This window comes from Xenopus laevis, chromosome 5L (assembly GCF_017654675.1).
Source record: "Xenopus laevis strain J_2021 chromosome 5L, Xenopus_laevis_v10.1, whole genome shotgun sequence".
Lineage (NCBI taxonomy): Eukaryota > Metazoa > Chordata > Amphibia > Anura > Pipidae > Xenopus > Xenopus laevis.
This window is the reverse complement of record NC_054379.1, coordinates 92587503-92605126: the sequence shown is the minus strand read 5'-3', so window position 1 is coordinate 92605126 and position 17624 is coordinate 92587503. Positions and strand designations below refer to the sequence as shown.

General features: G+C 38.8%; 1 protein-coding gene across 1 annotated transcript in view; it reads right to left on the bottom strand.

Annotated features, from left to right (window-relative positions):
• LOC108705643 overlaps positions 1 to 17624 on the bottom strand; it is a 182613-nt gene that overhangs the window by 91078 nt on the left and 73911 nt on the right. Inside the window, exon 5 of the mRNA XM_041563080.1 lies at positions 16125 to 16295. Coding sequence (XP_041419014.1) covers positions 16125 to 16295 — 171 coding nt within the window. The remainder of the gene's footprint in view (positions 1 to 16124; positions 16296 to 17624) is intronic.

Below are 17624 nucleotides of genomic sequence, written 5' to 3'. Positions count from 1 at the left end.
TTAATCCATCGATCGAAGTATATTCCTTCGATCAGAAAATTGTTAGGAAGCCTATGGGGACCCTCCCCATAGGCTAATATTGGCCTCAGTAGGTTTTAGGTGGCGAACTAGGGGGTTGAAGATTATTTTAAAGAGACAGTACTTCGACTATCGAATAGTCGAACGATTTTTAGTCGAAGGTCGTAGTCGAAGTAGCCCATTCGATGGTCGAAGTAGCCAAAAAAAACATTCGAAATTCAAACTATTTTTCCTCTATTCCTTCACTCGAACAAAGTAAATGGGCCCCATAGTGTTTACCACAAAATGAGACTAGCAGTCTGCATGTTTTTCCTTATTTCCAGGCGAACAATGATTTCACCGTCACACCGCAAGTTTGTACCTGTCTCACATGAAGGAAGTGGCCCTTGAGCTCAGACACACAGCAACATCTGTCTGCAGCTCCATCTATTGGTCTGCACAAAAAGAACAATAACAGTTTTGGAAACCTTGTAGGCTCTGTTGGCCACATTTAAGACTGTAAAGACTAGTATTTCAGAAAGTTGCTTTTCTTATTTAGCTAAATGAAAAATAATAATATTAGATTACACTAGAGCCATGACTATATTGTAAATAATATCTTTACAAATTATGCTTATTGATCTCAGTTTTAATCAGTGCTTAATTATGTTATTTCTGTCACGTGAAACTTGTGTATTATATTAAGCAATGAACCCCTGTTATAAAATATGCGGATATTAGAAGTCACCTTGAAGTTCTATGCCCTGTATGCCTTTATATGGTCACGGAACTCTCCTTATATTTTACATAAGTGGGTACATTATTTACCATATAATATATCTTATATAATAGTGTTCCCCCCTATACAAAAAAAAGTGGTGAACGAGCAAAAAAACTGAGCCGGCAGGGGAAAAAAATGTAGGTGCCCCCCCCTCTCCCATCCTATTAGTGCTGTTTTTGTTGGTAGGGCGTGGCGTGTCTGAAAACAAAGCAGGCTGTTGTGCTGGTCTATGCTTCCATGTCTTAATGTTTTACCTTTGCATAAGGCCTTGCACACACACACAAAAAAACGTTACATAATTGTCTTGGCTTGATTTAGGTTTTTCCACCAGATCCCTAATTAAGTTACACAATAACCCCATTTCAAAATAAATTATTCAGTAGCAGCAGAAGACCCAAGTTCCTTTGTAAGAAACACTTGCTCAGTCTCTTTAAAAAGATACTAAAATGCTGACATTGGAGGTACTAGAACATTATGTAGTCTAGTCCAGTTCTGGTACTTAAGGGTTAATACCCACAAATTTATGCCTGTATATTATCCACCCTCTTTTAAGCTCTACGGTGTCTCTTACCACATTTATACTTATTTATTTATTTTAATGCTCCCTGTGTACACTGTAAGATTATAGAGCACTTAGTATCCTTGTGGCACTTTATAAATACATTTATACATCATACATCAAATATACACATCGAACGAAAATCTGTGAAAATACAAAAACAGGGCGACATTGCATTATACGCTTTATACTGTATGTGTCAAATTGTAAAGTATATCCACTGATATGTCAATAAGGGGGTAAGCCTGCTGGTGAAACACACAAGTCTTAAACAGACCCCTAAGCACTTTGACATACTGTAACCCCTATGGATTCATGACAGACACAATTGCAGCCCCAACCTCACTCCACATTCTCCAGGCAGCAGTGCTTTATATAACATTACAGTCTCATCTTTGACCAAGTTTCATCTGTTGGAAGGTCACCTCAGAAATGCATTCAGACAATTGCATTAACTATAGACATTATATACATATGGGTGTTCTGAACTACATCTCTCAGAAGATGAGGGCTAAATTAGTGGAAAGCACATTGTTGAAGTGGGAGTTGAAACACTAGGGATGCAGGAGTTTTGACAGGGAGGGCTCATGTAGCACAATGCCGGAAGTTGTCCTATGATGGACACCGTACTACTATGGCCAGTCGAGATGCAGTTTATACCTAATATCTCACGCACAAGCGGCGGGCTTGATGTTTATGTCACCTCCGCTTCTATTGGCGCTATTGGTGCTTCGGATTGGTGGAGAAAGTTATCAATAGAAAGTTGTCCTATTGTTATATCGCTGCTATTAAATTAATTCAGCTCTAACTTCTGGGTTTTTATGGGAAGGCATGGTGGCTGACCCGTAGCTGCAACACCAATGCTATGTCTGCATCTTGCAAGAGCCATTATAGGTGTGTAAGGGGCCAACCCCTCATGGTATCCCTGGTGATAGATATATACTGTACATAGGGCCATACACAGTATGGGTTCCCTTTTGCTTGTTTCAGTTTTAAATATGCCCTGTCTGCAAACCAACAAATATCTATAGTACATGGATATTGTTTGGCATAATGAAGCCGCCATAACTATCGATAGCAGCCCCAGCATGGCTTGCCTAGTACAGACAGGGGGCATTATTTTTTTTAAAAAAAATCACAGTTTCCCTTGAAGGAGAAGTAAACCCCTTATTAAAAAAACCCTACCCTACATAGACCCCCTCTCCCTCCTCCCCTCCCCCAGCCTATCTGAAGACCTGAAGAAGAAGATGGCGCCCGTGAACTCCGATGTCGTGAATCTGCACCGAGCGGTCAGTAAAAAGTTAGGGGCATTTGCCTGGGGTAGCAGCTAGGCTGGGGGGCGAGGAGGGAGGGGAGGTTTATGTAGTGTAGGAGTTTTTTAATAAGGGGTTTACTTCTCCTTTAACTGGTGTGCAGGCTCTATTAGGCTGCATCTGCTGTGAGGGAAACATTTTTGGGTGACAGACACCCTTTAATTACCCCCAACCCATATCCTCCTTTTTTGAATTTGCCTGATGAAGGCGCCTGTGTGCTCTGAAAGCTTGCAATTTTTATTCAGTTAGCCAATGAAAGGTATTACAAAACTTTACATTTTCTGCAAAGTAATTGAAAAAAGTCTTTATTTCTGGTGAACTGAAAAAGGGGTGGTTCACCTTCAAATTAACTTTTAGTGTGTTATAGAATGGTTAATTCTAAGCAACTTTTCAATTGGTTTTAATTTTTTCTTTTGTATAGTTTTTAAATGATTTGCCTTATTCTTCTGACTCCAGTAGCGTCACTAGAGGGGGCGGGCCCTGGTGCGTGACGCGCAGCCGGGCCCCGCCCCCTCCGTACGGCCGCATTTGTCAGCGTGAGTGAGCTGCCGGGGAGCCCTGAGGGGGTGCGGGCCCTGGCCCACTTGCACCCTCTGCCCCCCCGGTAGTTCTGCCACTGACTCTTTCCAAATGGGGGTCACTGACTCCATCTAAAAACAAATGCTCTGTAAGGCTACACATTTATAGTTATTACTACTTTTTTATTACTCATCTTTATATTAAGACCCTCTCCTAATCATATTCCAGTCTCTCATTCAGATCAATGCATGGTTTCTAGAATAATTTGGACCCTAGCAACCAGATTGCTGGACTTCAATCTGGGGAGTTCCTGAATAAAAAGCTAAATATCTCAAAAAACACAAATGAAAATCAATTGCAACTTTTCAATTGGCCTTAATTTATTTTCTTTTTTATGGCTTTTGAATTATTTGCCTTCTTCTTTTGACACTTTCAGATGGGGTCACTGACGCCATGTAAAAACAATTGTCTCAGAATATCACTCTCTACATCATACTAAACGTTAATTTAAAGGTGAAGTAACACGAAAAAAGTATAGGTTTATATATGGTGGGGATCAAAAACATTTGTTTAATAAATATGCAATTACAGCACAGAGGGAGCAGAGTGGGTACTTACCAGGCCAGAATTGAGGCCACAGAATCTGCTCCCCCTTGTTACAGTGATGATACAGTAATTAACATTATGTATATATTAATACAGGCAGGCAATGTTTTCTTTATTCAAAAAAATCAATGACTCAGGGTAATTCACCAGAAAAGTAATGTCAGAAAAATCCAAAATAGTGTAGACAGTTATGGGTGACTGTGTGGAGATACATTATGTAATTTGCCAAAAATGCTTTAGCAGTTACACACAGCACAATGAGGACTATCATTTGTCATTATATCAGTCCTTATCATGCACTGTTCATTATAGTTATAGTGTACTTGGATACATTTCTAAAGAATTCCTTTATTGATTTGTATCTGTGAGTGACAAAACAGCACAAGTGCACATGTCCTAAAGGACATAAAAGCCTAGTGGGTATCAATTTGTTAGGCACACAAATTACATTTTCAATTTTTCTGCTGTGATTTGCTCATGAATAAATTTGACTGGCCTATGATTTTTTCTACATAAGCACAATGCTGCCATCTTACCCTGTTTTCCCAGAGATCCCTTGTACTTCAGTCAGGCTCACTAGAGTTGCACATAAGCAGTATACTAGAAGTAAAATTGGAAATGAATAGCAAGAGATGCCACATGCAGCCACATATTCTACAATGAAAACCTCATATGCATAGTGTGACTGTAAGAATGCCCTTTGGCAATGGAATTACAACGAAATTTCAAAATTTTCTTGGAAAAAAGGGTATTTATTAGCAGATTATGAATACATTGTTTGCACCAATGAATTATTTGTTTAATTTTGCATGGTTATTAAATATTTATTTAAAAAGTATTGCAGTCATGTAATTTTCCCCAAATAGTATAATTTTGCTATTAAAAAAAAAAAATTGAGGGAATTTTACATAAACTTGAGCATGTTGTACACAAAAGTACATTTCAGTAACATATTTTTCGTTATTTTCCAACCACCAAATTGAAATTGTAGAAGTGATTTAGATGGCAATGAAGCTATATCTTTTTTTTAATCAAATGATATTTGTTCTCCTTCTATTCTAGAATTTAGATGGGCTATTTAGTTACTGGTGAATGCTTGATGAGAAATCAAGGTTTCTAAAAAAAAAAAAGTCAATTTGTAGATGTACTCCCCCCTTCATCTGACCTTCATGCCACATAGTCCTATGGTTTCACACTAACAGCACTGAATACTATACTATGAAATTATTTTAATATGTTACTGGAGGAGAAAAAATAATTTTAATGCAATAAAAATAATAAATAAGTAGAGTACAAGTACAATGGTGGTAAAATTTGCAGAAAGCTCAATTTCTGCCCGTGCTTTAGAAAAAACAGCTTTCAGTAAGCCTTAATGTATTTTGAAGCATTTTATTCAGCTTCTGGAAAAATACAAGAAGATAAAACCCCGTGCTAACCTGTATGTGTAGTGACAAAAATGAATAAAATCCACTTGTCTCTTTTCAAACAGGGCTGTGTCTTGCTTTTCTGTCCCACGTGTCCCATTCTAACCTGTAAATTCACAAATGGGGCAGCTGCAGGCTCCCCCGTGGAACACCTGTCATAAGCCTAATTGTAAAACCAGTAATATTCCCTGCTTTTAAAGCTACAATGACTCTAAAACAGCATGTCCGATATGTGCAAGGGGTATACAATTGATTGGACCTAAGATGTTAATGCATTAAAGCTTCCATATTACTGGGGGGGGGTCCTTCGTCTACACTCTAATATAGTAAAAGGTCCCCCAGCAGGGGCAGTAGTTTGTGCTGCTTTAAAAAGACAAGAGTTTTGTAAGGAACCAGTCCTCACTGGGTTTGAAGTGTCTCAGCCAGGTGCATGTTTTGGGGCTGCATGAGAGGCCAAGCATCTGGCCCTTGGTGGTTCTGAAGAAGGCGATACAGTTGTTTCAGATGAGCAACAATGTTGTCTTTGATGTCAGGGACAGAGATTTGCAGACGGATGCTTCCACTGTCAAAGGAACGGGTGCTGTCCCCACTAAACATCTCAAGTATCATACGTGCTACAACTGGTATTATCTGTGAAGAAATATAAAAAAAATTTTTTAGAATAAAGTAAGAGTTATTATGTGTGTCACTGGGACATGTAGTTGCTTCAGATTTCCCATATGCCCAGTTTAGCTCAAGAAATAACTAGATAGATGTTTTGTAATTAAAGCAATGCTAAAAGTATGTTCAGCTCAAGTCGTATTCATTGAACTTATGTTGAACATCTGGATATACTGTCACTGTTATGCATCTGGGCCCCCAAAAATTCTCCTGTTATCCTCTGCCAAAATAGCAAAATTTACATGAGATTGTATAAAATGCATGGATTCGTAAATTTAAAATACCTAATTAATTGCCCTACCACCATCTTTGCATTCAAAAGGACACATATTTAAGCATCCATTTAGGACTGCTTTCCATAAGTTGCCGTTACATTACCCTGTCTAATAATGTACACGTAGTACATGTACAGTATGAACTTTTGAGTAGCACACCTGAACAATAATGAGCTTTCTTTCTCTGGATTTGTCATCTGGCCACTCCTCTCCGAAGCATAAGTAGATTTCACATGGTGGCTGCTTTGTAGGAGCCCCCCTCTGATGACAAATAAGTTCTACATACAAGAATAAATCAATAAAACAATTCAGTCACAAACAGAATTAGCAGATAAAACATTGTGTGTAAAAAATATATGCTTCTGACTAAATTTTGGTTAGGCTTGGTTGCACATAAGTCCCATGCCAAGGAGGGCTTGAATACTGGGCTTGCTATGCATCTGCTATTCATTTTTCTATTTGTATGGTTCCCATTGAGACTTGTATAAGAAAAATAGAATTAGCACTTTGAAGGGAAGGAATCATTTGGGACAAACACAATTCAGTACTTTTCTTGCACCTAAATTAGCGTTGCTATAAACTAAATGCAAGTGATATTTTGTTGCGGTCATTTGTGATGTGTATATTGGCAAAAGTCAGATAATCAACTGCCACATAGAAAAGTTTTTCCAGAGGGATGAATGCTGCGACTCTGCCTCTCCAGACAGTGTCTGTACCTTATTGGCCTGTGTAAGGGGGGCCTCCAAAAAGCTTGTCTTACAGACAGATTTTCAGCTGAATACTGAAAATCCCTACTGGTGATGGTTGATGAAACCTTCTCCTAAAGGGTCTCCTTAGGACGCCACTGGCCTGGGGCCCAAATGATCAAATTATCCTGATTTGGACCAGTGTGTTGGTGGCCTAATTGTGACCTCGTCAAATGAGCGGGTCCAGAAGTGTATTGCCTTAGATTAACTCAGTTTGCACCATAAATCCTAAGGTTCAATTACTTTTTCCTTGCACCAAAGGTACAATAAAAATGTATCTCTTTTTATAGAAATAGTGGTGCACTTCTGCATATTACATAAACTTTTACAAAACACAGAGCAGAAGCCACTGTCTTGATATACACCTAAATCAGGCCAGGACTAGCAATCTGTGAGACCTGGCAAATGCCAGAGAGACTGCTGTACTATTTAGTGGGCGGGTGGGGGCTGTTTGGGCCTCTGTCTATAGTACCCACACAAACTCATGACAAAACAGTTTGTACTCAGGAAAATTAAGTATATCTATAAGCACATGGTATCATTCCAGTGCCCCAAATTATAAATTATCTCAATACTCCATAGAGCAAATAATTCAAGTAATGCCTTTTACACTAAGTAACAGACTTTTGGTGATCTCCATTAGAAGGGAGATAGATCCGAGTTAATTTACAATTCAGTTTGTAACTAATGATAAAATGAATGGCAGGAAACATTATAAAAATAGGTAGACTTAAAAGACTGCTGAAGAATGGTATGAAAGCAGAAACGGCTGGACAGTGGGATTGAACCTGTCCTTATAGGAATTGACGAAATAAGACATGGCTATGGCTGTAATAAGTACTTACTTTTAGTAGGAATGCTTAAAAACAAATCAAACTTGGATATGAGTATAAATGAAACTTAAATTGTTAATAATTTGACCATATCATCTTTTTTCTATCCAGAACAGGCTATACTAGACTTGCTAAACAAGAAGAAAAATACAGAATATTTATCACAAACTCTTTCAGGTCTTCACACTTGTATTGAGACAGAATACTTACCACTAAGGAAAGTCTCCAGACAGAAAAGTTTAACTCTCTTCTGCCTTTCAATAAGGTTTGGGGTAGTCGGAGATGGTGAGCAGGGCCCACTCCAGTAGACTTTACACTGGCACAGTCTGATTGCATATATGGCATGCCCACTGACTTCTAATATCAGACCCCTGTCCATGACATCAAGAAGACGACTAGTAAAGAGCTTCTGTTTTTCATTTACAATTTGTTCTGTCCCAGGGAAGCGAACTTGTTCAAGGGTGATGGGTCCAAACAGCTCTTCCTATAAAAACTATATAATGAAGACCATTTAAAAAGTTGCTTAGATTTGCCCACTCCATAAAATACTAAAAGTTAACTTAAAGGTGAACCACCCCTTTAAATTCTCAAGCGCAACCCTCCCCCCCCCCGTAACCCACACAGGGTGTAACTTCACAGTAAATACATTTTTTCCAGGCCCCATCTACACCATATGCGTACAATGCCCCCATTCTTACACACCATGCAGTGTGATCTTCTTTCGGCGCATGCGCAGTTGTCGCAAGCTGGGAAATTGCTCCAACTGCGCATGCGCCACTACGCCAGTCTCATTGTCAGAATATTGAAGACCCGAAAGATGGCTGCCGTAAACGCCAATTCATGAATCTGCACTGAGGGGTAAGTAAAAAGTTAGGGGCATTTGCCCAGGGTAGCAGCTGGGGGGGGGGGAGGTGGGAGATAATTATTTACTACAAACCAACCACCATTTTTATTTCAGTTAAGTATATTTGGGTTACCCCAGCCAGTGGAGATTGCAGGCCTCTGGAAAAGCCTCCCACTAACATCTAGTGATACAAAACAAGATTTCACAAATTAAAAAAACATAATTATTTATAAACTTAGGATACACCTGTAGTATCACATCAGAAATGTATATTCCATTAGAAATCCAATTCTTTAAAAAGTGGACATGGGCTATAAAAAGTTCAGAGAAATGCTTTATGTGCTTCATATTTTTCCCTAATCCCCAGGTCTCCCTTTTTATTTGATAAAATTGGGGAGCCATAGTCTGTGTTCCATCAGTCCTCTCTGTCTCTTAATTTTATTTACCTTTCTTTTTCTTTTCCAGCATCCACTTTCCAGTAAATCCTTCCCCATATTGCGTTACAAACATGATTTTATTCTTATTTAAAGCAACATCAGACATAAATAATTGGCGACCATAAACCCACCAGCACTGTTTCAGTGAACTGCCAGGTGACTTCCAGCAAAAAACCTATGAAAATGGATCACTAAAACGCGACTCACATTTGCATATCGATCATTAAACATCTCAATATGAGATATTTATATTATTGAGATGTTTAATGATTGATATGCAAATGTGCATTTTAGTGATGTTGTTAACACATCAGTCTCTATGTGTTCTTTCCCACCTTGTTTGGGTATTTATGGCATTTTTACAAACAATCAAACACTTTGAGAAAGGCCTCGGAGGAGGCCGAAACATTAGTCTCGTATGTAACCATTAAACTTTTTAACTTTCTACATAAGACCTGAGAGTGCGGACCGTTCTTGCTGACTACATATTGTAATTTTGGATACTGCACCCAGGCAAGCTGAAATATATTTTCGAGAGTGCTGGCTATTTTGTGGAATAGATAGATAGATAGATAGATAGATAGATATGTGTGTTGGAACTATACAATTGTCACTGGTGTGACCTTTTTTCTGAAAAAACATGCACATGGAAATATTTTTACGCGTTTTTCTTAAATAAGCCATCATAGGCAAGAAAAAGAGTTGCACGCAATTGTCTCCATATTGATGTCTAGGTCATGCTGAAAGTTAATTTAAAAGGCGAACAGCCCCTTTAACTATCATAAAAACACTCACACTAAAAAGTAATAATCTCATACCCTTCCAGCTTGTTCCAAAGCAAAAACACTTGCAGGCTGGCCGCCATTCTCTTTAAAGGACCAGTAACATCAAAAAAAAATGTTTAAAAATTCGTTAGTGCACAACGAAAAATAAACACCAAGACAAATAAATCTTTTAAAAAGCAAAGCCTTTATTAAGAAATAACTTACAGAAAATCCACTTCCTGTCCTCTTCAGAAACGGCGAAAAGACGACCATCCACACTGCAGCAATCGATTTCTCCTTCCTGGATATTCACTGACAGGCATCTTCCTCCTCCCGGCGTCCAGCAACAGCTGTGTCTCTCCTTCCCCATGGATCGACTTCCCTCCTTCGCTCTCCTCACCAGCAGCTGCAGCGCCGCCGACCCCGCCGAACGTTCTGCCCGGGCTGTTCCTGTAGCCGCTGCCGGCGACCCCACTAAGCAGAACTGCACCAAGGCTTCAGTCACAGAGGGACTCGGAGCTGCACAATGAGGAGCGCAGGTAAGTGGGAGCTACAGCCAAGGGGAAGCGGGTTAAAGCTTGGCTCCTAGGAGTTAATTCTCAGTGTGAGCGGAGGCAGGGGACGGAGCTCTTTACACATACTGTTCTTTGCCGGTATTGCTCCCATCCCAGCAGCTCCACGTATCTTTCACTGACAGCAACGAGCAGGCAACTTAGCTCAGTCTGGGGACTTTGGCAGCCGGTTTTGTATTTCTCTCTGCGGGGACCCTCAATGCGACTAATTATCCTAGAAGAAGCAGACAATCAAATACACACGCTAGGATTGTTTGCCGTTCTCCGCATTGTATGAAGCGATGGGAAGGATTTCACACGCAGACAAGTATTTTACACTGGACTGTCTGTTTCTTAGAGCTCCGTCCCTGCCTCCGCTCACACCGACTCCTACTAAATCACTACCCACTCTGTGCCCCGCAGCTGCTGGTGAGGAGAGCAAAGGAGGGAAGTCGATCCATGGGGAAGGAGAGACACAGCTGTTGCTGGACGCCGGGAGGAGGAAGATGCCTGTCAGTGAATATCCAGGAAGGAGAAATCGATTGCTGCAGTGTGGATGGTCGCCTTTTCGCCGTTTCTGAAGAGGACAGGAAGTGGATTTTCTGTAAGTTATTTCTTAATAAAGGCTTTGCTTTTTAAAAGATTTATTTGTCTTGGTGTTTATTTTTCGTTGTGCACTAACGAATTTTTAAACATTTTTTTTTGATGTTACTGGTCCTTTAAGATGCTCAGGAGCTGCCTTATGTTCCAAAAAGCCCCCTGAAACAAGAACTTTCTTCAGGTTTAGCTGTCTGCAAGACAAAAAATATAAGACACCGTTTGGGTCATGTAACAATCTGAACAAACTTTTCATGTAGAAAAAATATATATAAAAATAGGCAAGAATGTCTTGCTTTGATGCAAGCTTTTTGCACTGATACTCGGACAGAAGGTAAATATCTCCCCTTTCACTGACACAAACTGTAGCGCCATCACTTGCTGACACAAGAGTTATGTTTATATCTTTATGATGAAGTGCGGATACTTGGCGAGGACAACTTACAAATTTTTCTCCATTAGGATCTTGCAAGTATCCTACAAAGCAAGAAATTAAAAATCTCAGCATGAGCACCAAAGTTCACTATTTAATAAAATAAATGCATACGGTATGTATGACAGAGATATTAGTTAGTTAGGTTGGGGGAAAGAAAAGGTATATTTTAATACTTACTTTATACACTTTACATTTACTTTAAATGTCCATTTAAACATGTTATTCATCTTGAATAATATTGGAAGTTTTGGGGGTTATTAACTAAAATCCAAATATATCTCATAATTTAAATAAAAAAAGCTTGTCCATCTCCCATCCTCAATTTTGCCTTATTTATGAATAAAATAACTGAAATAAAACAAATCGGTAAAAAACAAAATAAAATCGCACAAAACCCTGAATGATATGATTATTTTTCTGACTTTTTTTCTCAGAATCACTTATTTCTCCGTGTTTTTGCCCCAAAACCCTGAATTTATCGGATTACCCAGAGCAAAGCTATCTTCCAATTGGGATATGGACATTTCCCATCGACTTATACAGGACGTCAACAGGTCTGAGATAGCAGATTTTCAGATTCTGTCTTTTTACAGCATAGGGGTAAAATAAATCTTGAAAAAGTTGCGTTTTTTGCCACGAAAAATTCAAGTTTTTGCCCCAGAAAGCCCGACCAGATAAATTTGAGGTTTAGTTAATAACCCCATTAACGTTGTGGGGGTATTAAGGGAGCCAAATCTGTGACACTAGCCTAAACCAGGACTGTTGTCTTGGAGACTAGCAGACTCTCTTGGAGACTAGCAGACTCAAGATGACCCTACCAAATGATTTCTATGGCCTCCAGGTTCGAACAAATATGAAAAACAGTTGCATCACTTGGAAATAGCAGGACAGCAGTAGTCTAATAAATGCAAAGACCTTAAGAGCGCAGTCACAAAAAAGAAAAGGGGCAACAAAAACCATGAATTTTGGAAAAGCTAATTTTAGTGCCTTGAGGGCTGCCCTACAGAGCATTGATTGGGGCATTAGGTTTTCAGCTAAAAACACAGAACAGAAATGGTTGTCCTTTAAAATGATATTAAATCATTACTGTTCTCAATTTATTCCCTTAAGGACTAAACTTAGAAGCTCTAAGAATCATCCTGTGTGGCTTATACAGAAGTAAAGAAGTTAATGGGAAAGAAGAGAAAGGCATTTAAAAACTACAAATCTGTAGGGACAGAAGCTGCATTTAATGAATATAAACACTGTAATAAATGTTGTAAATCAGCAATCCGGAAGGCTAAGAAAAGAAACGAAGAGTTAATTGCGGTGGAGGTGAAAACTAACCCTAAAAAGTTTTTTAAATATATTAATAGTAAAAAGATGCAGGTTGAGAGTGTTGCTCCATTAAATAATGGTACCAGTATGGTTGTAACAGATACAGTTAAGGCAAATGTGTTAAATCAGTTCTTTTCTTCAGTGTATACAATAGAGGAGTCTGTGTTCACAGGCTCACTTTATAACTGCCCGAATGGTTCAGCTCAATCTAGTCAGTGGCTGACTCAGGATATGATTCAAAAAGCTTTAATACAAATTAATGTAAACAAGGCTCCAGGGCCTGATGGCATACACCCCTGGGTTCTAAGAGAGCTTAGTTCAGTTTTAGACCAGCCCTTATAGCCCTTATTTCTGATTTTCTCAGATTCACTGTCATCTGGTATGGTGCCTATGGATTGGAGAAAAGCTGATGTTATTCCAATATTTAAAAAGGGATTACGATCTCAGCCTGGCAATTATAGGCCAGTAAGCTTGACATCTGTGGTGGGCAAATTATTTGAAGGCTTGTTAAGGGATCACATTCAAAATTTTGTCCTAATGAATGGCATTATGAGCAACAATCAGCATGGCTTTATAAAGGATAGGTCATGTCAGACGAATTTGATTGCACTTTATGATGTGGTAAGTAAGATTCTGGATAGTGGGGGGGCAGTAGATGTGATCTATTTGGATTTTGCCAAAGCGTTTGATACTGTGCCCCACAAACGACTGCTTTCTAAACTAAGGTCTGTTGGGCTTAATGAAGTCGTTTGCACGTGGATAGGAAACTGGCTACAGGATCGGGTACAGAGGGTGGTTGTTAATGGGACATTCTCTACTTGGAGTAAGGTTCTTAGTGGGGTCCCCCAGGGATCAGTATTGGGTCCACTTTTATTTAACTTGTTCATTAATGACTTAGGGGAGGGTGTTGTAAGTAATGTATCAGTGTTTGCAGATGACACAAAATTATCCAACCCAATTAATTCCATCCAGGATGTGGCATCCTTGCAACAGGATCTTGACAAACTGGCAATCTGGGCAGCTAAGTGGCAAATGAGATTCAATGTTGATAAATGTAAAGTCATGCACCTGGGATGTAAAAATACCCAAGCCACTTATACCCTTAATGGGACTGCACTAGGCAAATCCATTCTGGAAAAGGACCTTGGAGTCCTTGTAGATGATAAACTTGGCTGTAGCAAGCAATGCTAGTCGGCAGCATCAAGGGCAAATAAGGTCTTGAGCTGTATTAAAAGGGGCATAGAATCACGGGAGGACGGGGGTCATTCTTCCACTGTATAGAGCACTTGTAAGGCCCCATCTAGAATATGCCGTACAGTTTTGGTCTCCATCACTCAAACAGGACATTATTGTATTAGAGAGGGTACAGAGAAGGGCAACTAAGCTGGTAAAAGGTATTGAAAATCTTAGCTATGAGGAAAGACTGGCCAAATTGGGGATGTTCACGCTGGAAAAGAGGCGCTTAAGGGGTGATATGATGACTATGTATAAATATATAAGGGGATCATATAATAATCTCTCTAATGCTTTATTTACCAGTAGGTCTTTCCAGCTGACACAAGGTCACCCATTCCGATTAGAAGAAAAGAGGTTCCACCTAAATATTCGGAAGGGGTTTTTTACAGTGAGAGCTGTGAAGATGTGGAATTCTCTCCCTGAATCAGTTGTACAGGCTGATTCATTAGATAGCTTTAAGAACGGGTTGGATGGCTTTTTAGCAAGTAAGGGAATGCAGGGTTATGGGAGATAGCTCATAGTACAAGTTGATCCAGGGACTAGTCCGATTGCCATTTTGGAGAAAGGAAGGAATTTTCCCCCCTCTAAGGCAAATTGGAGAGGCTTCAGATGGGTTTTTTTTCCTTCCTCTGGATCAACTGGCAGATAGTTAATAAAAAAAAAAAAAGGATGAACTCGATGGACATGTGTCTTTTTTCAACCTTACTTACTATGTTAAAAAATGAAGTGTTCTTTTGAAACTTGGGGTTTTTTATAAACAGAACAGTGTTTTATATTTAAACAGTTAATTAAAGCAAAATGTAGCGCATATCAAATACCAAATCGATTTTAACATTGTGACATAGTATAAAAACCTGTAAAATAATATATTTACCTAACTGGCCACCATTCAATCCCACTGTATAAACAGCATCTTTAGTCCACAGAACTGTGGGAAACCTTCCAGCAGCGACCCCTAACACAGTCTTTCCCTTCATGGTTTTGGCCTGAATCTGCAATTAAATTAATAATACTTTAATAATCACTTGGAAGTAATCCAGACAGCAAGACACTTTAGTAGTCCCAATATTCAAACTGACTCATTCAGTTTAACGTATCACTGTAATGGAATAGTTTTATAATAAATCAATCCTAAAAGTAGCTTAGCAATACATTTAAAATGAAAAGAATTTCCTAAATGTAATCTTTTTTTTTCTTTTAAGTTTGTAGCCTGCCACACTCTTCTCTTGTACGAAAAACATAACTGGTCTTAAATGGTAACTTTTATAAAAGTATTGCAGTATTTTAAGTTATAACTGTAACTATAGAGGTCCGTGGCTCTTTATTTATTGTTTCCCTGGTCTCTCTCTCTCCCAGGCAGTAATATAGGAAGGGTTAACTATAGCAATGTGGATCAGTACATATAAAATGAAATATTTGGTCATGATATTCTTATAATTTTGAACAGGTTAGCTTTCCTTTCCTATAAGTGTCATTGGCATTTTGCTACACTATACACATATAAATAGAATTATGTACTCTTTGTCATGTGACAAGAGATTACTGAGCACTGTTTATAGGCAATAGAATCTGAAGTCAGGCAATAGGCAATGTGCGCACCATGAGGCATATAATCATCTATGAATAGCTTCCGCTTTAAGAATGTTCTCATTGCATTTGTTGCAGTCGGTGAGTGACTTCTGTAGACCTCACTCACTGGAAATGAAACCGGGTGGACTTCCATGTAATTGTGTCCGATTTGCATCAAAATTAATTTTGGTTAATTGTATGCAGTTGCACCAGGAACAGCAAAATTGCATCAGACTCATGACCCCTTTGTGACTGCAATGATGCTGAAGTTCCAGGAAAAATAATATGGGGATTGTGCTCAAAATTGCACTTTGCTCACTGCACTAGTTTATGTAAATGAGCCCTACAATCTTGCATACGTAATGCAATCTCCATATAGATTTATTTTTTTTGGAATTCTAGACAAATGTAACACTTTCTTGGATTTACTACAGGTATTGGCTCAAAAGCTTAGAAAGAAGTTTCCACAAAGGATTTTATTTCATTTCTAGGAGGAGGATTTACAGCCAAACATTTTAACAAAATATGCTAAACGAATGCAAAGTTATATATGCTTCATAATTTGGGTTAGGAAGAAAGTTGTAGTAAATATAAGACCATTATAGACGTATTCATTTCACATTACCATTCAGCTTACTCGTCTATTCAATATTCACATACCTGCCTTGGAACATTTGAATTTGGAGGGGGCGGCTGAATTCCAAGTTGATGAAATGTATTTAGTCCAAATGTGTAAACATATCCATCTTCCGTTAGAACTACTGTGTGATCCTTTGCTCCAGCGACCTGAGTACATGGATGACCACGAAGACCTTCCACCAGCCTAGGAACCTTGAAAATAAACACACATTTTGTAGCTAAAAATATTATAATTTCACATTTCAATAATGTCAGAAGCTTTTAATAAGACATGCGGCAGAAAATTAAAGGATATTTTTATAAGACTGAATATGGAACTGTATTGAAAAAAAAGAAAAACATCTCATTGGACCCAAATTACAAGAATACAATACTTTAATTGTCCAAAACAAAAATCCACCTTTGAATATTGCAGCCCTGTTACATGAGTTTCTTTAAAGGAGCTATGTATTCATCTGCAATTTTAAATGAATAGTGACAATGTTCCACATTTATCAAGAAAGCATCACTATCAATTTAATAAACTATCCAGCTGCCTCCTTGCAGACCTCTTCTCCCCGGCTTCTTGTTATGGACTGGTGTTAATGTCGGACCCAGCTTCTGTCCACAATATCTAGTATAAGCAATACTAAAATAACTGGACTTGCTGAGTAATCACTGAAGACATTTCACTACTCATTCAAGCAGCTTCTTCAGTTCAACTGACTAGTTCTCGGCATATAAACTATTCCACTAATCCAATCACAATGGCACATTGTGACTCTTCAGAGAGGTGACATCTGAAACTGATTCTGTGGGGTTACTGTGATAGGTTTACCAAGGTATCCTAGAACAGGTGCTACTTGTAAGAGTTGCATGAATGAATGTGTGAAGTGTTCTGAAACCGCCGGGGTACAGATGTTATAACAGCATTGTATGTATCAGACAGGTGGTGTCGAAGGCCCCCTCTCTGAAGAGTTACAATGTGCCATCGTGATTGGATTAGTGGAAGAGTTTATATGCCGAGGATTTCCAACACCAGTCAGTTGAAGAAGAAGTTGCTCGGATGAGTAGTGAAACGTCTTCAATGATTACTCAGCAAGGCTAGTTGTTTTAGAATTACATATACTAGATATACCATGACCTGGATGAATGAAAATCTTCAGAGTCATTATGTCCACAATGTTTCACTAATGGACAGGAATTCCTTTTAGTGAACTGAAGGAGGTGGTGGCAGGTTTTTCAGCTAGCCCTAATAAGCAGGGCTTAAACAACTTCATGCCATAGCTTGTAAAAAAAAACATCATTCCTGAAATAAAAATAAATCCTTCAAGAGCAATGAAACACAATATTGTCAGTGTTTTGTTACGGCTAAATGCAAGAAAATACCCTGCCATAGGAAATACTGAGAATTGCCTATGTGAAAAATGCATTTGCATGCTTATTTGAGCGATAACGCGATTTGAGTGTTTTGGCAGAGTGAATTCCCAGCATTGTCTATGGCAGAATATCTTCTGGTAAGAAGTTTCTGTAACAAAATGC